We start from the raw sequence: 26,253 nt of genomic DNA on the forward strand, positions 1-26,253 counted from the left end.
GAATCCCGTCGGCGAAACGGCGATCGCATCTGTTTGGGAGGCGCTGAAACTGGTGGTTAGGGGCGATTTTATTGCTTTGGCGGCTACATACTCCAAGCTCCGAAGAGACAAAAGGGAGGAGTTGGAGAAGGAGGTCCGGGGTTTGGAGGCTATACACAAACGCACTGGGGCCCGCAGGGTTTGGAGAGAGCTTGAAACTAAGAGGCGCATGTTGAAGCACCTGGATCTCGACAGGGCAGAATATGCGTTGTTGCCCCTGCGCCATAAGTTCTATATGAGTCCCTTTGCCTCCGGACCGCTCTCGGCTGAGTATAGACGCCGAGGGCTGGTTTTCCGGTTTCAGCGCCCATATTGGGTGTGGGCCGGGCTGGTGACGCGCTCTAGCAGCGCTTTAAAAGGGATTTGTTAGCCGGAGCGAGTGATAATTTGACAACAGCTACTCTCCCCTCCTGAGGCGGAAGCCGGGAGGTCTCTTCTCTTTACTTTGTGCCATTTGCACTTTTATGCTCATTTAACTTCGTTTTTGCATGCTTGATTTTAAAAAGTGTGTAGAGACTTCCTTTGCGCTCCCTGGCGCTCTGTGTCCCTTCTCCCCCCTCCCTTTGCCTCCGGACCGCTCTCGGCTGAGTATAGACGCCGAGGGCTGGTTTTCCGGTTTCGGCAGCCATATTGGGTGTGTGCCGGGCTGGTGACGCGCTCTAGCAGCGCTTTAAAAACGGACGGCGATGACTCCGCGCAGCGGACACGTACAGCGGACGCGCCGGACCTGCGCCGGAGTCGTGCCAGAGTCCTGCCCGTCTGCGCCCGTCCGCGTCTCGGAGGCGGCCGGCGCGGCGGGAGTTGCTGGGTCTAGGCTCTCTTATTCCGCGGCTGATCTTCTGACACTTAGGAAAGGTACGACCACTTGTCAGATGGTCTTTCCTGGGCGGTATAGAGGTAAACGCCGGTGTCCTGGCTGTGGATGGCTCCCAGGTAATTCCCCGGTGCTCGGGGCCTCTAGCCCTAAGACCACTGCTAATTATAAGTGCCTTTTACTCAATACTCGCTCCTTGAGCAGACATGCTCTGGATATCTACGAGCTATTAACGGTTGAAAAACCTGTATGCCTAATGCTCACTGAAACGTGGCTAGGGGAGTCTTCAAACCCTGATATTGCTACTGCTATCCCTCCTGATTATGTAATTTATAGACATGATAGACCTATTGGGAGGGGTGGAGGGGTCACGATTGTGGTCCAAAGATCTGCCACATGTGTGGTTGTTCCTATGGCGCCCATTTCTGGTTGCGAGTCCTTGGCTTTTTCTATTGCCCTATCTTCTCATCAATCCTTCTCGGGGCTCCTGGTCTACAGGCCACCTGGTCTACGAGGGTCTTTTTATGAGGAGTTGCAGGCACTAATTACGGCACTTTGCCTCAAGACAGAACACTGTATTGTGCTTGGGGATTTTAACATACACATGGATGCTAGGACGGGCGGCGATGCAATTAAAATCAATGACATCACCGCCCCCCTGGGTCTTATTCCCTATCTGTCTGTTCCTACCCATAACAAAGGCCACACTCTTGATCAGGTGTTTTCTACCATTCCTCTTGCTATGGCTAGTCCCGTTCCTGTCATTTGTGTAGGAAAGTAGGGTCTGCAATCCTATGATCACCCAGACTTTTTTGCTTTTGTTTCACTGGTTTACGACTTTCTCGGGCGGTGGGCCTGCTAATCAGACCCACAGCCTAGCTGTTCTCTCACTAAATTGATGGGTGTACCTTAGGTGCATTACCCAATTGGAACTGGGCCACCTTATCAGACCCTGTAACTCAGGGCATCGGCGTACCCAGGGCCTACCAGGGGCTGAAGCATGTATTATGCCACCCCTGGATGGCCTTCTAAATCTGACACAACTGGCTGCACGACAGCTGGGGCAACGTGGCGTACTCGCCCGTTGCTTTAGGTATAGTATCCCTATATCTAACCCTAAAATGGACACCCGAGTTCCTATCAGTCACTCCTATGGCAGGCCTTGACAATCCTGAAGGCAGAGTGCGTGGGCTCGTGTGAATTGGACTCTGGCACGAGCCGAGCCCGGTTGCAGCTTGCGGAACCAAGACCCAATGGCTGTTCCATGATAACGCGTACCATATTGGTAACTCCGGTATCGCGTTATCAAGACATGTCGAGTAAGGTGTCATACGAATCGGGATACGGCCCCCTCACCAATTCTGGCGCCGAGGTTAGCATTCCGCCCTTCTAGAGGGACACGACATGTACGTAACTGTGAACCCCGGTTAAAGTTAACTAAAGCCTCAGCTCCACAAAATGGACGCTGCCACCACAGACACAAGTCTGACCTCCTGCTGCTGGGAGTCCTTCCAGCGAGGAGAGCTCGGACAAAGGGTTTCCTGTCCGGGGCGGTGTTCGCACCATCCCAGACAGGGTTTTGTGTATCCTGGGTAGGCAGGGCTTTGCACGAAGGTAACTGCGGAGTGGCACCCCGGTGCTCACTACGCATCTGCCGGTTAGAACCAGTTCCAGGGGCGCGCAGCCCCTGACCTGGGGAAAGTCCGGCAGGGGAGAGGGGTGTAAATACCCCCCTTCCTGGTCCCACCCCTAGGGCAGGACCTAGTCATGTACCCACCCCTTTCTTTAGGATAAAGGCCGGAGCGGGGAACCTTCCAAATTAGATCATCTTTGAATCAAGAACTACTTTCTACGAAAGGACATTCAAGACTCTTCTCAAGATTTCTCCCTTGTGGCTAAGGAGTAGTCACCCTGCGTCCGCAGGCACCATCTAAGAAATCTGCGGTTTGCTGCAAGTCCTTCCTCAGGAATCCGACTGCCCAGCTCGACGAGAACCGGCTTCCCTGGCACCTCTGACCTTTACCCACATCGTCAGCTCAGCTGAGATCTGTGGGTGCGACGAGACCTCGAGGGACCGGCCCTCATCAAAACCTGCACGCTTTCTTAATCAGCACGAACACCGAAGGTATCCTCTGGTGAGTGGTCTGGGGTCCGAGAAATCCCGACCCTGAGCAGCTCCAGCACTTAAGTGCAGTCTCCCAGCATCTCCACGATCTGCGTGGGGCCCTTCTGCTTTGCTGTTCAGCACGTTGTCCGATCACTAGCCGCTGGCTTGTGACCCTTTGACGACAAACGACAACCAACGTTGCTGGTCTGGTTGCTCCAGACTAGCCTTTGCTCCTTTCTGCGAGAGGAGCACCCCGGACCCTCCTGGTCCACTCAAGACGCCATTTTAGGCCCACCACGTGGCCCTGAAATCTGCCAAGGCTTGTTGCCCCAATCCCGGGCCCAGCGACGCCAACAGCATCAACCTTCGTGGGACAGCTCGCACCTCCATCCTGGTCGCCGACAACGCCTCCTGGTCCGTGAGACTGCAGAGCCTAGCGTCGCCCACTCACCTAGTCGAGGTGACGATCATCTGGTGCCCCCCTGGTACCCTCTGACTACTGGCTAGTAGTACGAACTTGGTCCCCTCTGCTTTCAGGTGTCATCCATCTCTGATTCAGGCTTGGATCTCTACGAACTATTTCCACTGGTCGCCGGCCAGCAACTCCTTCCTTCCGGCTCCTGGCTCGTCAGCGAAGACCCCCGACGCCTGTAAGACTTGTGCAGCCGCAGCCCTTGTGGCTAGGTAACTTCGGCATTTCGGTGCCCGCATAGCCTCCTTACTTAAGGGTCCCGAGTCCCTCGCTTCCGACTTGCCTTATCGGGTCCGCCCGAGACCACTAAACTTTCCGTGCCCTCGGGCACTTGTATTGATTGTGCACTTGAAGTATTTTCTTAAGAGTTTCGTTGTGTGCTAAGTACCCTGTCCTCATAAAGAGTCCAGGGCTGTTGTGATTCTAATAAATACACTGTTTATTTTCATAACACTTGTGTGGTGTCCTTTCACTTGGTGTTCAAGGGGTATGTGATGGTATAACAGCTGGCTTAACACGCCCTCTAGAGTTTAGCCCGAAGACTGCTCGTATCCACGCTACTAGGATAGCTGGTCTAAGGTTGACTTACAACCAATCACCATAAGGGTCGTTTGGACCGATGCATAGTGGTCACTAGAATAGTGAACACTGCATATCGGGCCAACTTCTCACACTTTGGTCGGACCATTTTCTGATTTGCTTTCAGATTCAGGGAACCAGCAAATCACCTTGTGTAAATTCTAATCATTTCAGGCACCCTAGTCGGGCATATCATCGGGTGACTCCTGAAAGTTTGGCTCAGGCCTGTTTGGAGCATCCCTGTCCCCTATCAGGTGACTTAGAAAGTGATCTTGACTTGTTACAGAAGTGGTTAGTGGAGCGGTTAGATGAGCTTGCTCCGCTTATTGCGCCCCGGTCATCCACAAGGCGGACATCGGCGCCTTGGTTTACGGAGTCTCCTGCACTGTCCCGGCGTAATTGCAAGGCAGCAGAGAGGCTTTGGCGCCAGCAGTATGATCCGGAGGCCAAGGCTGCCTATAGGGCTACTATTAAGGTCTATCATGCGGACATTTTGGCCGAAAAAAAGAATTATTTTTCTGCAAGAGTTGAGACTGCTTCAAATTTTTGCAGGGAAATTTTTACTATTGTCAAGGAGTTTGTTACCCCTAAGGCCAGTGTATTGCATCATGAGTTTTCTGAGCCATGGGTGATTTCGTTAGCGAACTTTTTTTACAACTAAAATTAAGAGGATTCAAGATTCCTTCCCCTCCTCGGGCCCTAGTGTTGTTACCATCCCGAGGAACCAGCTGATCTCGACAGCTGAATCTGGTTCTTTTCTTTCTGAGTTTCCAGCTATCTCTGACTCTATCTCCCAGGACCTCCTTTCGAAACTTAAGTCAGGCTCTCCCTCGGACCCCTGCCCTGCTACTTTTCTGACTAGGGCTGCGGAGGTTTGAACCCTCTGATTAATCCGGTTCTTAATTTATCACTGACCAGTGGTGCTGTCCGTTTGGTTTGGAAACAAGCAATGGTTGTTCCACTCCTTAAAAAGCCGGCCCTTGATCCCGAGCGTCATGCCAACTATAGGCCAATTTCTCTTTCGCCTGCTCTTGCAAAGATAGTGGAAAAGCATGTTCATTCGGTGCTCTCCACTCTTCTCAAAACTCATAGCTTGCTGCACTCCACCCAGTCGGGCTTTCGATCCAATCTAAGCTCCGAGACGGCGCTTCTGGAGGTCAATGAAGCCATTAAGGAAGTGCTGGATTCAGGTGGAAGAGCCATGCTGGTAATGTTAGATCTGTCGGCGGCTTTTGACACCGTCCCTCATGAGGGTCTCCTCAGCAGACTTTATGAGATCGGTCTGAGAGGGACGGTGTTGAGCTGGTTTAGATCTTATCTAGCTGGTCGCCGGCAGGTGGTCTGGGCCCCCCCGTACTCGGCCGAAGTGCCGCCTTTGGAGGTCGGAGTCCCACATGGGTCGGTGCTTAGCCCGACTCTGTTTAATATCTTCATGACCCCTTTGGCGGTGCTGGCGGAGTCTTTTGGGGCTCAGATCATGTCATACGCCGATGACACCCAGCTCCTTTTCACTTGTGGTAAGGGAGCTGAGTTCAACGGAGAGAGCATCCGCGGGTGCCTTGGGGCTGTTTTCGACTGGTTTCAGCGAAACAGCCTCAAGTGCAACCCTGACAAATCAGAGGTGCTGTTCTTCGGGTGTCAGGCTGACCCGAGTTGGCAGTATTGGTGGCCTGTGAACATGTTCCCTCCCTCGTCCTCTTCTCTGGTGGCTAAGAACCTTGGTGTCAAAATTGACAACAGCCTATCTCTTAAGTCCCAGATCTTGGGCCTGACTGGCACTTGCTATGGTCTCCTTAAAATGTTGCGCAAGTTTCTTCCCTTGCTCCCTTTGACGCATAGGAAGACGACGGTCCAGGCTCTTATCTGCTCCAGGCTGGACTACTCAAATGTTTTATATTTGGGTCTTCCGGACTACCTACTACAAAAACTCCAGGTGGTCCAAAACTCAGCGGCACGGGCAATTTTTGGCCTACCTCACCGAGCGAGAGCCTCGGACCTGTTACTTTCCCTACACTGGCTCCCTGTTAGGAAGTGGATTGTTTTTAGAGCACTTACGCTGGCGCATAAGGCACTCCATGCGGTTGGAGCTGAATATATCCAGAAACGCCTTGCTTTCTACAAACCTACAAGATCCCTTAGATCGGAATCTCTTGGTTTGGCTATTGTCCCTGCTGTTAGGAAAGCAAGGGTAGGGGGACGTTCTTTCAAACACCTGGCTCCTCAGATATGGAACACCCGCCCCCTGTCGCTCCGCTGCACCTCGAACCTGCTGGCCTTTAGAAAAGGTCTGAAAACGTGGCTCTATGGACAGTGATCGGTCTGTTTTTTCACCTCTTTCTTTCTCCTTCTGTAGTTTTGCTGTGGGTCAGAAAGCACCGGGACACTCCTTGGAGTAGCCGAGCGCTATATAAGACACCCATAACATTAACATTAACATTAACAAAGGGGGTAAAATGCTCGTGCATCGCCTGCGAGCCCAGGCCCAGTCGCGGGCCATTACCGCCATCCGAGACTGTCACTCGGTGTCACGCGCCACGGACACTGAGATCGCAGCTACCTTCCGCCAATTCTACCAATCCCTGTACACAGGGGAGTGTTCCTCACCCGCTGAGTGTGACCGGTACATCGCAGCGGCTGGCGTTACCCCCCTGTTGGAGAGTGCGGTCGAAGAGCTAGACTTGGAGATCCGTGTGGAGGAGGTCATCTCCGCCATTTCCCGACTAAAATTAGCTAAATCCCCTGGGCCTGATGGCTTCTCTGCGCTGTTTTATAAAACTTTCTGCCGGGAACTGGCCCCGTTTCTGACCCGCCTGTTCAATTCATTCCTTGAGACGGGGTCGGTCACACCCTCTATGTCGGATGCTGCCATAACGGTCATACTTAAGCCCGGCAAAGATCCTGAGGATTGCAGTTCCTACCGGCCAATCTCCCTCCTTAACATTGACGCTAAGCTCTTCGCGGGCATCCTCGCGTCGAGACTCAGCCCCCTTATGGACGGAGTGATGGAACCGGACCAGTCTGGCTTTGTACCCACCCGTCAGGGCAGCGACAACTCCAAGAGGTTGTTGCACTTGCTGGATGGAGTCCGCCGCGCAAAGACCCAGGCCCTCTTTCTATCCATTGACGCGGAGAAGGCCTTTGATAGGGTCGAGTGGGGATTTTTTTTTCAAGTACTGCGGGCTTATGGACTAAAGGGCAATTTCTTGCGCTGGATCCAGGCCCTATATGCCTCTCCAAGGGCAGTCGTTAGGGTCAATGGCTGTAGATCGCCGCCATTCTCTATCACCAGAGGGACGTGGCAGGGGTGCCCCCTCTCGCCGCTCCTCTTCGCGTTTTACATGGAGCCCTTTGCTCAGTGTGTCAGATCCCATCCAGACATTACGGGCATTCGATTTGGTGCTGATTAACACAAAATAAGCCTATACGCTGATGATGTTATCCTAGCGCTACGGAACCCTGCTGCCTCTCGGCGGAGATTCGGGCTTTTCAGACCGTGGCCGGTTTTAAGGTCAACTTTGCAAAATCCGAAATTCTTAACATTTCGATCCCGCCGGAGGAGGTCACGGACCTACAACGGGATTTTGAGTTCCGCGGGGCGCAATCAGACATCACTTACCTTGGCATCCGCCTTGCGTCGACCATCCCCCGGACACTTTCCCTGAATTATACTAACCTGGTGGAACAAACTACCAACTCTATTACTGCATGGTCGCGCCTCAACCTGTCGTGGTTCGGCAGGTTAGCAGTCATCAAAACGACTCTTTTGCCCTGGATACTGTACGTTTTTCAAATGCTGCCTCTTACCCCGCCGAGGGGGATATTGAAAAAACTCCAGGGCTTAGTGAACAGATTCTTCTGGGACAATAAACGGCCACGTGCGCCCTTCTTGACGACCACACTCCCTAAAGCCGCGGGCGGCTTGGGTTTCCCTCATCTTTTGGCCTACTTTCAGGCTGCCTGTCTACGCTTCGTGGTCGAATGGAATAGACCGGAATCGAGTAAGCATTGGTTATTCATGGATCAGACAATGGCGGGTTGCAACATTTGGCGGGAGCTCTGGTTGCCTCGCAAGGATAGGGCGTGGGGACTATACTCCTCGCCAGTGACGTCACCAACACTTACAGCATGGGATCAACTGGAAACCCATAAAGGGTGGACTACCTTCCCCTCACCCATGACACCGATAGTGGACAACCCCTCCTTCCCTCCTGGTCTTGCTTCTCCAGTCTTTCATCGCTGGCGAGAGAAAGATTGTAAGAGGGTGGGCATGCTTTTTGATCTCAAGGGGCTTGTCCCCTTCGCGGAGCTTCGGGCTGAGCATTCCCTAACGGATGTGTCAGATGGCTTCGCCTATGCGCAAGTAACTCACTGGGTGTCAAGTCCGGCCAATGTGGCTCTGATGTCGCGCTCCCTCACGGCATTCGAGCAATGGCTCCTGCGTAAAAAGAACGGCCGGAGTCTCATCTCTGAAATATATGCCATGATTCTACGCGATACGCAGCGGCCCCGCACAAAGGCGCAAGTGCGCTGGGAGGTGGAATTGGGGCTCCCCCTTTTGCAGAAGGAGTGGGAACAGGTATTTTACAGCGCACATCACACGACAGTCAACACAGCGGCCTACAAGCTTACGACTTACTGGTACTATACACCATCTCGCGTTGCATCTTGGGATAAGGCTAAATCTAGTCTTTGCTGGAGAGGGTGCATTATGCCGGGCACCCTTCTGCACTTGTTATGGCACTGCCCTAAACTTGAACGATATTGGAAAACGGTTCTTGATGAACTAGATACGGCGTTCCGGATCACACTACCCAGACTACCCGTGCATACATTGCTAGGCCTCCCACACCCGGCTTGCTACCCTCTTCGCACTCCACTAGGGCGACAAATAGCACTGGGTTTGCTGACGGCGAAACAGGTCCTGCTAGCGTGCTGGGGCTCCCCGGATGTCCCGGATATATGTGATTGGTTGATGCGTCTGTGGCATGTCTTGGCGATGGAACGGCTTACCTTGAATGTAGATGGCAGAGGGTCTGAGTATGCTGCCCTGTGGGCCCCGTTCTTGAGTCTTCTATCTAAAGAATTCAGAGAAGTTACGTGCCCAAAGTATCTGCAGGTCCTACAGCTTATTCCTCTGGATCCAATAGGAGCTGTCCCAGGGACCTAAATTCTGGGGTTGGGTCTGAATGTGTTGGAACGATGTGAGTGAAGCACGGGCGTGGGCTGATGGTAGATGCGGAGGGGGGAGGGAGGGCATGAAGGGGTTTCCTAGGGGCGGAGGGATGGAGGGGGGCGGGGGGTTCTTTTTTTTTAGGGCGAGCTGACGTAGCTTGCAATGCGAAGCATTGCAAGCTGTCAGCGAAGACAACTAATGTTGCCCATATTTGGGAGAGTGGACACGAGAGGGGCACGAGCGCAGACGCGGATTTCACCTCGTGGGCGCGCACGTCGCCTTGCCCCTCTCGTGTCTCATTCCCTTGCGCAAACACACTCCACAGTCACGCATGTGCACATACCCAGCCACACACACTGCATACACACACTGCATACACACACGCAGACCCACGCGCACACACGCAGACCCACACAGACACATTCGAACAGACACACACGCGTACACCCCCCTCCCCTCCCACTCACCGGGCTCTTTCGGCGTGTTCCGTGTCTTCATCTGCAGCGCTGGTCGGAGTCGGCCGGCTTCACTGCTTCCTCGGCGGCGGCGGCGGAACTTCCTGCTGGATTGCAGGCCCCGCCCCCGTCTCGGCCAAAAGTGCCTGACTTCCGGTTTTCACGGAGCAGGGCTGCGGCGGTGATTTCTTTTGGGGGCAACAGCGGTAGGCACCCTCGAATTCGCAATGCAATATTAGTATTGGCAAAAATGTGTAACTAGTCGCCACAATAATAGTATTTATTTAAAACGTAACCTACCTGCATCTCAGAAGGGTTGTGTTCTTTTCCCTTTGCCTGTCTGTGCACGGTCAAGAAGTCTCTTTTGATCTATCTCACTGGCAGGAAGGAGCCTGGGCTCAAGGGCCGGATTGTGATTGCGTAACATGAAGTTGATAAACAACAAGCAAGTGTCTAGGGGGGGGTGGGGGGGGGGGATGAGGGCTCGCCTCATGGTTTGGACCCTATGCAACACACACTCCACACAATACCACTCAGTGCCACAATTATATGCTACATAATTACACTGCACTCAATGCAACATACACTCCAAACAATACCACTCAGTGCCACATAATTGCACGTCACACAATTACACTCTACTGAATACATCATACACTCCACATAATTACACGCCACATAATTACACTGCACTCAACGCAACATACACTCCAAATACCACTGTGTCACATAATTACACGCCACATAATTATACTCTACTGAATGCAACACACTCCACACAATACCACTCAGTGCCACATAATTATGCTTCATAACTACATTGCACTCAACGCAACATACACTCCAAATACCACTCAGTGCCACATAATTACACTGCACTCAATGCAACATACACTCCAAATACCACTCAGTGCCACATAATTACATGCCACATAGTTACATTGCACTCAATGCAACATACACTCCAAATAGCACTCAGTGCAACATAATTACACGCCACATAATTACACTCTACTGATTAGACTGCGCTCAATGCAACATACACTCCAAATACAACTCAGTGCCACATAATTACACACCACATAATTACACTGCACTCAATGCAACATACACTCCAAATACAACTCAGTGCCACATAATTACACACCACATAATTACACTGCACTCAATGCAACATACACTCCAAATACAACTCAGTGCCACATAATTACACGCCACATAACTACACTGCACTCAATGCAACATACACTCCAAATACAACTCAGTGCCACATAATTACACGCCACATAATTACACTGCACTCAACATCTAAGTCACGTAAATACAACACATATTGCATTACAAATGCTATAGGTGTCACATTTGCGAAAGTTAAAACTATTGGCATTGTAAATGACAAAGCTATTAATTTTGGTATTTTCAAAACCAACAGATAAATATAAAATGTGTCATTTACAATACCAACAGCTCAAACTTTCCTAATGCGAGACCTATTGCATTGCAAATGCTTGTCTTTCTTCGTTCTGGCCGATGTTCTTACTTGTGAAAACTGCGGACTTGGCAATGCCGGTGGGGACTGTTCATGGACTTTTCTGCGCAGGACCGCCCTCCGGGTTGCAGGTCCGAATGCTGTGTTTAATTACTGCCTGTTTACGCCCTGCCGGCGAATCGATGTAGGCAGCTGGGCGTGTATGGAATTTGCCGCATAATAAAATGTTTGATTCTAAATAAGCATTAAATCTCTCATCTCACAATGTCTGTTGACTTCAGAGTGCTTTTCTCTAGGTAAGATCTGAAATGAACCCATATTTTATGGCTGTAATGGTTTGCATTGATGAGGTCGTGAGCTGTAATCTTATAAACATGTCTTGCAACTAGAAATACAGTGAAGCGTCATCTGTTAATAACTCCCACATCAGCTGTGAGATCTATGTTTGAAGATACTGTTCCTAGAAATGTCACCAAGAGATGGTTATAGCGCATTAACATGACGGTGGCTACAGTTAGAATGCAGCTGACGCTATTGATGCTTCAAGATAACAGAGATGTAATGAAACAAAACACACCATAGTTATGCTAAGAAGAGTAGAGAAAATCTTTGCATTGTAGTGTAAAACCACAATGCAGTTCATTGTATACACTGAGTATTGCTTTCATTTTCTTCCATCTGATAGTGTGTTTAGAATGATGCATGAATCAGCTTAAAAATAGTGCACAATAATTCCCGGACAGGTGAATGCCTCATTCAGAGGGAACAGAATCCGGCTCCATGGAGAGGATGCCAGGCGCCTGCCCATTAATGTCTCCAGCTTTCTTTCCCTGCCCAGCACTTGTTGTCCACTGGCCAAAGTGGAGGAGCTGGCTTCCGAGCAGCATTTTCCCAGATGAGATCGATCAAGTGTAACTAGATTTGGGAGTGTAAACTTAAGCTAAACGACAAACAAAAAGGAGAGTGTTACTGAAAGCCTGTAGCTCAGCGTGATGAAGCATGATCTCTCAGCAGCATCCCCAAGACATTTTGGCAATACCAAACAACAGTGAACTTCTGCAACTTCTGGGTCGTGTGCTGAAGACGAGAGCTAAGGTCAGTCTAGGTGCATCAGAGATCAGACCCAGCACAGGTCCATTACCTCTGAGAGACAGGCTGGCAAGTGACGAGACAGACCCAGTTGGCTAACGCCACTGTCTGCTCAACTACACCCCTCAGGCTGGGCCAGCCTGTGTTTTAGCAATGCAGAAATGCATTTGCCAGGCTACATTTGGAATACAATTTTTATTGCTTCAGCTGATCACAGTAGACCAGTGTCAGGCCTTAAAAAGTCATAGAGTGGGGCATAAAATTGGTAGTCTGACAGTATCTCTACATAATGGTTGTTTATCCCCTAAATCAGAAGGGTTGGCCAGAATGGAATTTGCCTCCTTGCTACGGAGAAACAACATCTGACTTTTCACTGTGATTTCAGTCTTTGATCAGAAGCTCCATCACATACAGACCATAAATATCTTAATAATCTTGCAGTCTTTCATCTAAGTTAACACAAAACTAAGCCACCCACCAAGCGGCTTATCTTCTTGACTCAACATGATCCACTCTAGATTGTGTTGCCTAGAATTGCTCACTTTTTTGTGGGTCCTGTTAATGTTATTTTAGTATGACTTGCTTCCTGAACTGACCCAGCTTCCAAGTGCTCTTAGCGTTTGCATATAAGAGAATAAGTGCAGAATAAGTCTGAGGCTTTTGTCCCGGTCCTGGGGCAGTAGGTGTTAACTAGCCAATATCCTTGGTGGATAGTCTTGTTTAGGACGTGTTACAGGGAGTTGATTCAATCACCAACTTACTTGCTAAGGGAGGCAATAGCGAGTAATCAAGGCTACCTTAAGGAGTAGGTAAAGGGATTTCAACACATATATAGCATAAAATAGTAATCACACTTGATAAACTCAATGTCCAGTCAGCGCTTTACCTTTTAAAGACACTAGAACTTGAAAAAGGACTTAATAAAATGCCACAAAATTCACTCAGTCATAGATGGCTGCTCCCCTTAAATAAATGTCTTCTTATCGTTCTGCAGGTGCAAATGGTCTGTGTGCTCATAAATTGTCCTGCGACATGATGCTGGAAAGTAGTCCATTATCCATGTGGATATAAAGACCCCATCTAGATGAAATGGCCCTGGTCAAGTCAACATCCTCCTCAGGTGTTGAATGGCCATATCCACTCCTTTTGAGTGTTTCACCAGTAGACATTCGCTCCTCAGAAATTCGGCACACTCCTCAAAGACATGCAGTTCACATGAAGGGCACACCCACTGTCTGGTGGCCAGTTTAGGGCACTGTGCCTTCCAGCTCTGCTTACAGTGTCTCTCCTTACAGTGTTTGTGGAACTAATAATCATATTTACTTTGCCAACAGTCGCTCAATAAAGAGACCTCTGGTTCTCTGCGGTCCTCCGGCTCAGATTCGGAAACAGCGAAGGCTACACAGTGAAAGGCGGACGTCTTACCAGGCTTTGCTCCTCCTCCCCAAATATTGTGTTTTGAGATAGCTTATTGGTCAAGACACCTTTTGAAGAAATGTTTGTGTATCCAGCAAATATTAGGTGTAATATTGATAAGATGATTAAGGTGATTAATGTACTTGTTGTAGACTTCTGTTTGAATTCTCTGGTCACAGGTTTTCTTCATCAGAAAATGCTTTAATAAATGTGTCTAACTGCTTCAGAGCATTGTATTTAAGATGTAGTTCTGTGTATGATAGCACTGAGGGAAAACTTGAACATTTAAGTACAAAAAACAACTTGGATCTATTGTGTTCTATATTTAACATTTCTTAATACTTGGATATACACTTCTTCTATACAGAACTTGATAAAGTGATGCAGTTTTTATATCTCAGTTTATCTCATTAAGTGACAAAGTGTGGGGTCCAAGTTTTTGTCGTCCGTGAATAATAGAAATCACTATTGTCTCAAAGAATATAGTGGCCTACTAGAGTAGTGTGATTTCCCCCCGACTATACATGCATCACGGATTACAAAAAATGCTACCAAAGTTGACTTCAATATTCACTTTACAGGTTCGCACCAGAAAAGGGAGAGCTGCTTTCTACCATCTGATTACCAAAATAGCTTCCAAACTTGACTTGATCTGTCAATCTTTTACTTTGCAGGTTCTCACCAGAAAATGCAGAGCTGCTTACTACCCTCGGACTACTGTACTTACAAGTGAGCGCTACTCTAATTTTCAAACCCTCTCCTCCCTGTGTGTTCACTTTTACTTCTTTGTGTTTACGGACTTGGTGCTACACCTCAGTCATGGAACCCTAGAAACGAGACGGAAAATTGGGAACAACTCTTCTATCCTACCTTCTGAACTCTCCATCTGTGTGTGAATTAAATCTGTTTCTGGGAACAATGGTTGTAGTTTAACTGGAACAGCTTTGACTGCTTAGCTTTCATTTGGTTAATAAGATGTAGTTGTCCAGGAACTCACTATGTGCTATTGCCTTCCTCTCTACAACATCCACTGCCTACGTTGATCCTTACCCCAAGCAAAGGCATTGTCTTCCCATAAATAGAATAGCCGCAAATTACATTCCCTGAGATAAAGCTATTCGTGCAACTGCGTGTTCTGGGTTTTTCTCATACTCTGGTAGCAACCTTGCTTTCACATAGTCTTTCAGATCCTATAGGGATACTGACCTGTATGTGATTCTCACTGGCATTGTGGAAGTGATATGACTACACTATTGAGCAATCCAATTTATCTTGTGCTTTTCCTCTTTATTTTTTGCAAATGATCTTGCTTTTTTTATTCTTGCTAAATGTTCAGCTCACTTTGTCTCCGGCTATCTCACTGTCAGTTTCTTGTTCCCCTGTTATTTTTTAGCGTTAGACTTCATTAAGTATGTCTCTCCTCTTTCATTATGTTTGTTCATGGATGCCATCTGGTTTTGCAGCTTGGTGTCTACCAGAAAGCTTTTGAACATCTTGGAAATGCTCTCACTTATGACCCCGGTAACTGCAAGGTAAGGAAATACATTATTACAAAAAACGTTTAATGTGGCCATTGTCTATTATAAAATTTGTCTAAATTCTCCGTGAACAAAATGCATTTTTTCACTGAGACTTTAGACCGAAATTTTCTGGAGGGAGGGAGAGACCAAATAATAAGTTTTATACAAGGGAAAAATCTAACTTGGGGGAGGAGGCAGCATAAACCCTTGGCAATGCACCGTAACCATGCTCATTGTGTCTTTGTAGGCTATTCTAGCAGCAGGAAGTATGATGCAAACACATGGTGACTTTGATGTGGCCCTGAATAAATATCGAGTGGCGGCACACAGCGAGCCTGAGAGCCCTCCTCTCTGGAACAACATCGCTATGTGCTTCTTCGGCAAGAAAAAATATGTGGCTGTGAGTCCTGCCCTCTTTTCATTGTTCTTACCTGTTTTTTTTTACTATTTCGGTTCATTTGTGCTCACCGTACGACCGCAGACCATTTCGAAATCCACCTAGACACAGGATTTCGATGCTAGTTCATATGAAAATAAAGCAGTCGGGGTGGGTGATGGAGTTCACACACTCCTTTCGAATTTTGCTAGTGGTGCAACAACACATTTTGGTGGTCAGACCAGCACAGTGTCTGTGACCCTTGTTTACCAAGAGACCACAAAGATGCAAACTGCTCAATCAGCCAGGACTATAAAATTAAAAATACCATCCACTATCAGAGTGAATATCCGTGGGTGCATTACAAAATGTGTAGTGCCTGAGAGAATTCTGGCACTGAAGACTTTGTGGGCACATACTCCAAAAAGAGAGGGATGGGCCATCCAGTATCTCGGGAGGCCCGTTGCAGCACAGTTCAGAATGTCCATCAGAGGATTTCGAAAAACAATAGTCTCCATGGCCAGCATGTGAAACCTGCACCCAGGACAAAGAATGCACCTAAGACACCCACCAAATATGAGAATCTTCCCTCCAGGAGTCTTGACTTCAGGATAAGCACCAGCCTTGAAAGAGGTGAACTGCAAGCCCTAAGGTGGTGGCAAAAAGGCATTGACTGCTGGCACCTACCACTGTTTCAGAGCCTGTCTTGGTGGCCTTAATGCTTAGAGACACACCCAAGACCCAGAAACACAGTGTTTGGTATCAAAATTAATTCTGAAATCTTCTTCAAAACTAGTACTGACACCTATTTTGACACAGTGTGACACCCTCTCTAGAGCTGCAGAAGAAGCGTGTTGTCAGGCCGAGGAATGTTTACGTTCACCCTCAGATATGACAGATACTTGCATATGCACCACAGCAAGAGCCTTGGTCAGCCCAACATAAGAAGAGGAAGCTTACTTTTGAACAAATTTGGGGTAACTTAAAATGTTCCCTATACCTAAAAAAACAAAAAACACTGGCTTAGAGACATCAGTCCTACCCTTCCAGCGCAGTCATCAGCACACATGCCTTCATCACAGCCATCATCACACACTGAATTCGACACATAGCATGGGCCAGCTTTTTTTGACACATAAAGAACCTATCATGTTGATAATCCGCGGCAGGACCACAGCAAGGACTCCCAGGAAGATCCATCTTTGAGCTCTACATATTGAAGGTCAGATTACACTATAGCATCTTGTGCCATCACGATAAGGTGAAACTCTATGTGGCTGAGACGGAAGACTACTTTCTGGTTGAAACACTCTCCATGACTGAAAGATCGGTCCAGTTCTTACCCATGTTATAGTGCATTACCAAATAGGCACACCAAAAATTCAAAGGCCAAGTAAAAACAAAGATTATAACTTCTGCATTAGAAAGTACAGGGTGGCACCCAACAAATTCTTCTATATTAGAGATCATATACTACCTCACTCTGTCTTGGTACATACTGACAAAAAGAGGATCTATGCCCAAAGCACCGGAGACACCGTCGCCACTGGATAAGGAAAGCCACAAACTGTATGCTGCTGGCAAGATGGCGTACATAGTAGCAGTAACATAGGGGTGCAGCGCCAACTCAGGATGCCTGCTTGCCAGGTACCACTGAGAGGAGATGGAATAGCTGATGAAACACCTGCCAGAGGCCCATTGCAAGAGATGCAAAGAGTTTGTGCGGGACAGTAAGGTAATGCTCATAGCCAATATCCAATGCACTGTGGATGCCGGAATACTAAGTTACGCAAGACCAATGCCAAAAGAATGCATGACTTAGGATCTCAGTCTTCTGTCTGGATGTACAGCAGAAACTACTCTGTGTTCTGTTCTACGGCGCTTAATGGCAAAAGTTTCAAGCATGAACATTACCATCTACCTTAACAGGGTGTTAGTGACTTTACTCATTCTTTGGTTGTCCGCAAACCCTTCAGTCTGCCTGGAGGCTCTCTCATGTGTCAGTGACTCATTCACTGCTGAAAAAGCCTTGGAGGGCTCGTTCTACACTCATTCAGCTATTCATTTTTGAATAAGACTGTAATATACAAACCTCAATTTTTGAAGAATTAGCGAAGTCACTAACACACTGTCAAGGTACATGGTTATGTTAATGCTGGATGCTTTTGCCATTTTTATGTTAGACTGCTACCACTAAAGCTTCCCTGGACTGTCCTGAGGATGACCGTGGCATAGTTTGACAAGGGGGGGGGGGGGGGGGGGGTAAATGTTGACACACTCTCCTAAAACGGAATTGTGCCATTTCCATTACTCAGATAAAAACACACCTGTATTCAAGCATTATAAGATATAGACTCAATTTAGTGTGATGGCTAGCCATTTTAATATTTGCGTTGAATTTATTTACATTATTGACTGCATTAAGCACTGCACCGTTAGCTTTTGTCTGCTGTGTAGCACCCTGGTTTATCAATGAGGTCTTTATTATAATATGTTTAGTGCCAATCTGCCCAGAATCAAATTTATTGCTGTCCTTGAACTTCTGTCATTTATTCTATTTGTAAATACCAGTTGGACAACCAGTCATACCAGGATATCAAATTACTACATGGTTTATTTACTCTTTATGCCTGCTTAAGAGGACTTCCCGAGGGACCATGATTTCTAGGTCGAGCCTAGTGGCAGCGCGCATTGCTGCTCGCTCTGCGAGGCATTCTATAACAGAGTATGCAGTAGAAGCCCCGCCCACTCTCCGCTCATATTTGTCATTGACTTGTGTCATTGTCCTTCCTAAATGCTGGTTTCTGAATCATAAATAGGCGTGTTAGTCCCTCCTTGGTACTGCCTTGCCTGCATTTGTTACTGCCCATAACGACTGGACCTTTTACTTGGCTTGTTACACGGCCTGTATTATAAGTGGGTGAGCACTATTTTGTTTATTGACACTGATGAGGACATTGGCGGCTGCTTTTTTTTTTTGTATTTGCTTGCTGAGCACGGCGCCCGTTTTAGGCACACTGCGTTCAGTTTACATTTTATTTTTGACACATGTATTTTGTCACGCTCGCACACTGGGTCATCGGGGTTTTTGCAGTTGCGTGCTCTAGGGTGTACTCTCAGTTATGGAGTACTAATGTTAAAGAAGAACCACCGTGACCCTTGATTGGGTGACGTCACCCAATCAAGGGTCACGCTGTTTCTACATTTTATTTTTGAAACTTTAATACTGAGTGCTTTGCTGTGCCCGCTTCAGAGACTCCGCGCTCGGTTTGATTTTTTTTTTTTACTATAACATTGTAAATGCTTGGTATTTGTAAAATGACCATTTGAGCGGTGGCTGGGCTCCATGACTTTTGATTATAGAATACACTGATATTCTTTTCTACAGCTGACAACAAACATTCTGGATTCCCAAGGCACCTCACATCGCACGACCGAAACACGTCGCTGAATCACTTGGGGTTTTCTCACAATCTAGCCCAAAGCTCGGTGACATTTTCCCTGCAGTCTAAGGTGTTCTCTCAAGCCGTAAATCGCTCAGAGTTGCTTTTTTAGAAGCCTTGCATGGCGCTCTGGCCCAGTCTGTCCAGTCTCCAAGGCAGACATACTTCTGAATGTCGCATTCACCCTGCCCCGTGAAATGCAAAGTGCTAGCTGTAGTTACAGTAGCAGTGCTTCCAGTTTTTATATCAGATGTAACAGAACAAAATGGAATTGAAATAAAGCACAGGCAGAAAAAGGTTAACCATCGTTGGATCCAAAAATTAACAGTACGTTGAAAATCAGCTGTTCCATTTCTGACATCCGTGACTTTTTGCTGGGAAAACAGTGATCGGAGCTGCCATGAAAAGAAGGCGACTGGACTTTTGTTGGGGTCTGCACTGTGAGTCTTCATGCCAAAACATGCATCGGTGTAACTTTCACTTTAAGGCCATGGACTTCGTTGTACCCTCTCACCTGAGGTTTAGAGCGAATGGTAGGTGTGCTCATGTGAATGAGGATTGCTCTTTCTTGGTCCGAGGATGGACATGTTTCAGCAGTGGCGGTGCGTCCATTGGGGGCGTTGGGGCGGTGCCCCACTAGCCATGGACGACCGCACTGCCAAAATGAGCGTAATTACTTTTTTTTAAATAAAACTGAGCCGAGCGCGCAGGCACCCGAGCACTGCGCGCTACCGGCCCGGGACAAGCCCGACTGAATCGGGCATCCATTAAGGAAGTGGGCCGTGGGGGGCGGGGCTGAGGCAGAGAGTGACAGGCAGAGGCAGGCAGCACACAGTTACCGTACAGACAGCTGCCCGCTGACAGCGCATGTAAAATCCCGGAGTCTTTAATATTTTGACTGGCCCGCGCATGCGTAGACTGTAGCCCTCCTCCCCCCCCTCTCCCATCTTGCACTCAGAGACATAGGCAGGACCCGGGCCCCCGGTCTGATGTAGGGCAGATAGTACCCTGCTCTTAAGCCAATCCTGGCGCAGTGGCGCTGTTAACGCTGCGCCAGGATTGGCTGCTGCAGCAGGATGGTGCCACGTGGGTGTTGGCTGCTATCTATGCTGAGGGTCGCACACTATGGCCAATCACATATGGCTATGTCGCCATGTAGTTTGTGATTGGCCATTTGCCTACGCTGTGGGGACGTCACCGTGCGTGGCACACCAGTGCTGGAGACTCTTCGTCGTGACCGGCAGCAGTGAAGAAAAGTACTGTCACACCCTGTCCTCGTAGACTCTACGATGGCTTAACCTCTTTCAAATACACCAGATATATTGTCTCAGTTCCCGATATGCTAAAAAATCTTTAAATCTATCAGGATCAAAACGGGTGCAGATCTCCACTTTAGCTGCTTTCCTACGATGTTTCCTGCGTTCTGAAAAGACGTCCGGTGTTTGAACTAACTGGAAACCTTTTGAAAACCTCTTGAACCTGGAAGCCTGGCGCTGGCGCCTAGAATCAAGCAGCCACACACCAGGGTGCGAAACAGAGTTACTCACCACTCACCGCTACCTGTCAGCTGTTCCGTAAATCAGAGGGATCGAGTGGCCGCGAGTCTTCTTGAGTATCTGGGAGCAACTGGGATCAACTGTGAGTAAGCACACACTGCACCCCACATCTGTGTATTTATTAACGTGCTAATATGCTGCTCACTGCGCTAGCAGCATTAACGGCGCGACTCAGACTCTGCCTCTCGATCGCGGCTGGGAACCCGCTCTCTGTCACTGCCTGCTATCGCCTGCTTCACTACTACTGGCCTCCGTTTTCCTTTTTTTTCTCACCTTCACCTCGGGCCTCTGCGCTTCAAAATCCGCCGTGGCCATCTACTGCCTTATTTCGCCGCTGCATTGCTTGCCTGTGAAGTCGTTGTTGCGTTGCCGTTTCAGAGTGCAGCCTGCGGCCTGCCTGGACCTTTGCTTGTGCAGCAGAGTAGGCAGTCACTAGCAGCAGAAGTAGTGTGCGTGCAGTCTGAGTTAGTGCCAGCCATCCGGTCCACCGTCCACCCTCCGTAAGTTAAACCGAAACTGGTTAGAGTTGTGTGTGTAAGAGCAGGCACAAGTTAACAGCACACCACTGTTCCAAAATCACGCAGCACCCATCGGCTGTGCGTCTGGTAACGCTGGGAAATGGTCTCAAAGCTGGGGCGGCCACATTCACAAGAAACAAGGCAATTAGTGTAAAACGTCCGATTTCGTGGCAAAACTCCTACCTAAAGAGAAGCGCTGACTCCTTGCAGAACTTTATCGTCTGATCCCCTGCATTTCCCCTCTCCCTGTCCCCGTGTGGGTGGGCAGCACAGCCTCGCCGTCAGCATCAGCATGCCAGCAGCTGCTCTCCAGCTGGCCGTGAGAATGATCAATTAATTTCACTACCAAAGAGGGTAAAGGCAAAGAAACAGGCGCCAATCAGTTCATTGCCTCACAGCAATAACCCCCAGCAAAAGTGGCATTTAAGTGAATTATGATATTTGTTTTGACGAAAAACACCAGTGTGCGGGCGGTGGAGGCAGCTGAGGGAACAGGGCCCTGCATTTCCAACTTGTTCTGCTGCCTGGAACCCCCTCTCCTGGTTTTCTTTGATGCACCCCAGCCTAAATATTTAATTTGACCCCAATTAATAATCAGCAATCTTCCACTCATTGTGCGAGCAAAAAACACGCCCGCCGTCTTTCCCCGGGCCGTCTCCTGCGTGCAGCTAGCTATATGTTATTGAATTAATTAAGCGCATTCTCACTAATCTAATGCCCATGATTGGGAACCAATTCTAGCCTACAACAAGAGAGCATTCTCTCTGCTGCCGAGGCAGCCACCTCAGAGATTTGACTCTTTAATAGTGTATGCAAATCCTGTTTGATTACTGCAATGCACAGGATTTGCTTCTCCCGCTATATGGTAAATAGTAATGAGGTAACCCAGGGCCAGAGCTGCTTCCTAGAAAAAGTACAATTAAATGTGCCTTTTATCTTACCAATTAATATTCTTGTCTAAATACATTAATCACAAAAATGCCTGCCCCTAAATGCGCTTTAAAGACTGGGAGAAGTTATAGGCCAAACTAACTTGTTGTACAGATACAATGAACATTTAACCCGTATTTACGCTTGTCACGTGGATGGGGTATAGTATAGGTAGTCTAAAAAAATGAAGGAACAGTTTTTTTAAAAGTTATATATAGCGCAAACTCGATCCAACCGAAGGTGTTGGACTCGGAGCGCTGTACACGAGCACCAATTGTATTATGCAAGGACACCTTTTTTGAGGCACAAGGATTGTAAAAGATTTGCCCAGAATCACAAGATGTTGAGCTGAAGTGCAGAGACTCGAACAGGGTTCCTCATTTCTTAAAGTCGGGGTCTCTGGCCTTCCCCCCCATCCTCTCCTTTACCTTCAGAGGTCAAGTCAGCTAGCAACGTACAAGCATTGGTATTTATTTCATTTTCCATGGACCAAACGTGAGAAACAAAAAGAGAGGTTTCTCTCCCCGTCCTCATGGTTGGTCAGCTGATGTTGAACACATCTGCTATATCAAGAACTAACAAAGCAACCAAGAGGTTTGAATTTTGTGAACTGCTTGCATACAGAGGCAAAAACAGTACTGGGGCACATCCACACAAAAATGGAATGTTATCCACTGTAACACAGATATGCATTATGCACCCTAGCAATCGGTCCCATGAGTATACATATATCCAGGGCTTTACGTGGGCCAGGTCACTGTTCTCAGCCCCTGACCCGACTAGTAGCTTCCTGACCTTTGCTCTGCATTCTAAACTATGCTCAGCGCTCCATCTGGTACTTGTGCTGCCCATTTATAACGCGCTCCTTTTCAATTGTCCAAACCCTCTGTCTGGTTCTCATTGGTAAAGCTCTGCCATGCACATGAACTGGCTTCTCTTCCGAGCTGCAGGCCAGCAGCAGCACCTGAAGGAAAGGATGAAAGGCGGAGTCGACCCACTTGGATTTGAACCGTCCGTCGCTATGAGGTCGAGCTCAGCCTCAGATTCCTAAAGTGTATAATCAATAATTAATACTCTGCGCCATGGCGGCTGGTACATCCAACAAAGTTAATTTTGTTTGCAAAGCGCACACTGTTACTAGTTAAATTGCTTCTAGGAGGTGCTTTCGAGAGCAGCACCAGTACGTGTGAGAGAGGTTTGCACTCAGCGCTTGTGATTGTATGCTGCATTCATTGGTTGGTGCTGTCTTCCCTGCTGTGGTTACAGTTGTGGTCACTGCGTTGGTCTCTACCCTGATGGCACCTTTGATCACTACTGGAGTCCTGTTATATCTTTAGCTCTGTAGTACTTGCAGCCGTTGTTACTGTTGTTGCATCAGTTGTTGCTACAGTGGTGGTGGCAATTGTCGCATCGGTTGTGACTCAATCGGAGGCAACTGTTGACGCTATTGTACTCCACTGGTGTGGTTACTACTGTGGTCGCTGCTGTTGTCCCTGCAGTGCAGACAGCTGTTGTTGCTTGTATGGTCCTTGTCATGATGGAACCTGTGATTGCTTCATTGGTAACTGCTATGACAGCACATGTGTTACTGCTGTAAGGACAGCATTTGTTGCCGCTCTGGTCCCTTCTGTGGTGATAGATGTGGCTACTACTGTAGTCCCTGCTGTGATTGCTCACTCAAGTCACTGGGAGTACCAGGGGCAGAATGTGTGTCAGGAAAACTGCATAGTTCAGTCGCATAAAGGGACTGTTTTTCATTGCCCTTACGAATGAAAAACGCAATTCAAAATGTACAAGTGCTCAAAAAAGCCCAGAAATCCCCTGTTTATATTTTCCCAGGTATTCTCATGTTTGCTGTTAAATGAGATCTTGCCAACGCAAAATCTGTCTCTAGCAGACCTGATAAGATATAGCCAGGGGCCACGAAGGTAGAATGCAGTTTTCATTTTAAAGGGCCAGTAAAGCATTTTATCCCGCTCAGTACACTGTTCCTTTCTCTAGCTGTCAGTACCAAACAGAGTCGAGCTTTATCCCCATTCAGGGAAACATTCTGTTTACAAAGAATGGAAAAGCTGGTAGCCGAAGTGGAATATTTCCGTGTAGCGTATGTAAACACAATTCCCTTTTTCAAGTGCTACTGAATAGGTTTTCATATTATGGCAGGCCGTCATTAGCTCAACTCTAGCTTTTCATGATGTGTGGGTAGTGAGACAGACCGACCCTCTGTTATAATCCATGTCAATGTTGTTTGTAAGGCGCACACAACATAATTGAACTGCTTCTAGGTGCTTTTCTGAACAGAAACAGTATTAAGTGTGAGGGTGGTTTGCATAGAGGGGGTGTAAGACCTGGGGTCACCAGCTCTTAAGGGGGTAGCATGGCTCGAGCAGGAAGGCAGCCAGGGGCTTGTGTGTAAAGCAGCTACTTAATGCACACATCCAATGAAACACACAGTGGAGCAATAATGGAGACCACACCAGTAGTTGTATTTGAAAGAATCAAGATCTTTTATATAGGCTTTCAAATAGAGCGTTGCATTATTAATTCATCAGCATTTCATCAAGACATTTCATGAATCACGTTCAGGTTACATTTTTCTATGAATGGGTGAACATTTCATTAGAATATTAACCAGCTCATCTAGCAGTGAAACACTAGCTAACCCCGCTTGTCGTATCAACTCTCTGACAGGCAACGGGGTAACTGTATTAACCTGGAGGATCCTACAAGAAGTGACTATATTAATGCCTTTAAATATCACATCAAACCTCTCAAGGACGCCTTTCCTTAAAGGTAATACAACATTGGGGGAAGAGAACACCTGCACCCTGGCATTGGTTAGCAATGGGAGGGTGCCCAGAGTCCTAAAGCCAACAAAAAGTAGGTGTGAAAAATGAGGTAAGGGCAAAAAAATACAGGGAAAGACCACCCAAGGGCTGACAGGTCTAACAGGGGGCTTGTGGGATTTTAAGGCAGGCAAGCATTGCTGGCTGAGTTAGGTGGATCAACTCTAGCTTTTCATGGTGTGTGACGAAGGGACTTCACTGCCCACAGGGCCACTGCTGTAGGGTTACTTGGCGATCTGCTTTGGGTCCAACACTTAGGGTTGAGCCTCTGGACATCAACAGCAAAAAAAGGGGTCTGGTTGTCAAAGGACAGTAGTCGCTGACTGCCCGGGCGCCCCTAAAAAGACAGGCACTACCGAGGTCTATTTGGTGCTGCTGACACTGCTGAGGCTGGGCTCATGGTAAGGGGGGCCGAACTATAGAGGTGAAGAACTGAATAGAATTGACTCAGTTGGAGCCCATGACCCCTCATTGCCATGGGACACCCTAAAACACTCCCCGCATTGCTCTGCCATAATTTGTGGCCCCAGGTCATGTTTATCCTAGAGAGAGATCAGAGTTTTGTCTAATGGAGGTTTTGACTCATGGAAAGGTAGCAGAGAAGGTTAATATGCCTGCTGCAAGGAACATGTACCTGATCCAGATCACAAAATGCTGTAAAGAGGTCAGTGAGTCACGGCATTTGTCTGTTATGAAGCTCTGTTGTTATACTGAATAAGCAGCTACCTAGTATGTTATATGACAGCTCTTTAATAATGTAATACCTGCACTTTCACAATTGCTTTATTAACCTTCCTGCTTTCTCAAATTTGCTCGAAAATGCACCATTTTTCCACTATTTTTTCAAAATTTTCTCGGGGGGAATTCCCCCCAAACCCTCCTTGGGGGGTCCACGCTCGCTCGCTACGCTCGCTCGCTACGGTGTAGTATAATTATCACTTTCCGCTCCACCACTTTCAAATGTCACCAGCCGCCACTGTGTTTCAGGCCTAGTCCTGCCGATCACCTCAACAACCTGTTACAAATTTGAGTGCTGGCTTCTGTTTTGACATCTATGTTTACTAAAAATGAAAAGCTGATATTTTGGTGCAAACATAGTGGTATGTTTATGAAGATGACCATTCTTTGTACTAGAGAAGTGGAAATGTTTATCCAAAATGAAACCTCTATACCTCATAACGAAATGTGTGCATTTTCAGAAAGTGTCAGGTTTTTGTTTGAGAACAGTACTTTGGCATTTCTGAACCATGTCTGATATTGAGATTTGTGTAATAGTTTGTGCTGACTTTAAGATAGGTATTGCTGATCTTGGTTCCTTGTTACTCGAGTTCGGTTTCTTGTGTGGCTTGTTAATAAACTTCAGCTTTTATATTAATAATGCTTTTTACAATATTATCACTACTGCTGGCTAAAGCCTTAGTATGTATTAGT

At 47.7% G+C, this 26,253-nt stretch overlaps 1 protein-coding gene across 1 annotated transcript in view; it reads left to right on the forward strand.

Annotated features, from left to right (window-relative positions):
• BBS4 (Bardet-Biedl syndrome 4) overlaps positions 1-26,253 on the forward strand; it is a 481,469-nt gene that overhangs the window by 301,685 nt on the left and 153,531 nt on the right. The window contains exons 9-11 of the mRNA XM_086959248.1: positions 14,308-14,362; positions 15,097-15,165; positions 15,401-15,553. Of these exons, the coding sequence (XP_086815374.1) occupies positions 14,308-14,362; positions 15,097-15,165; positions 15,401-15,553 (277 nt within the window). The remainder of the gene's footprint in view (positions 1-14,307; positions 14,363-15,096; positions 15,166-15,400; positions 15,554-26,253) is intronic.

Source organism: Lissotriton vulgaris, chromosome 2_2, assembly GCF_964263255.1.
Source record: "Lissotriton vulgaris chromosome 2_2, aLisVul1.2, whole genome shotgun sequence".
Lineage (NCBI taxonomy): Eukaryota > Metazoa > Chordata > Amphibia > Caudata > Salamandridae > Lissotriton > Lissotriton vulgaris.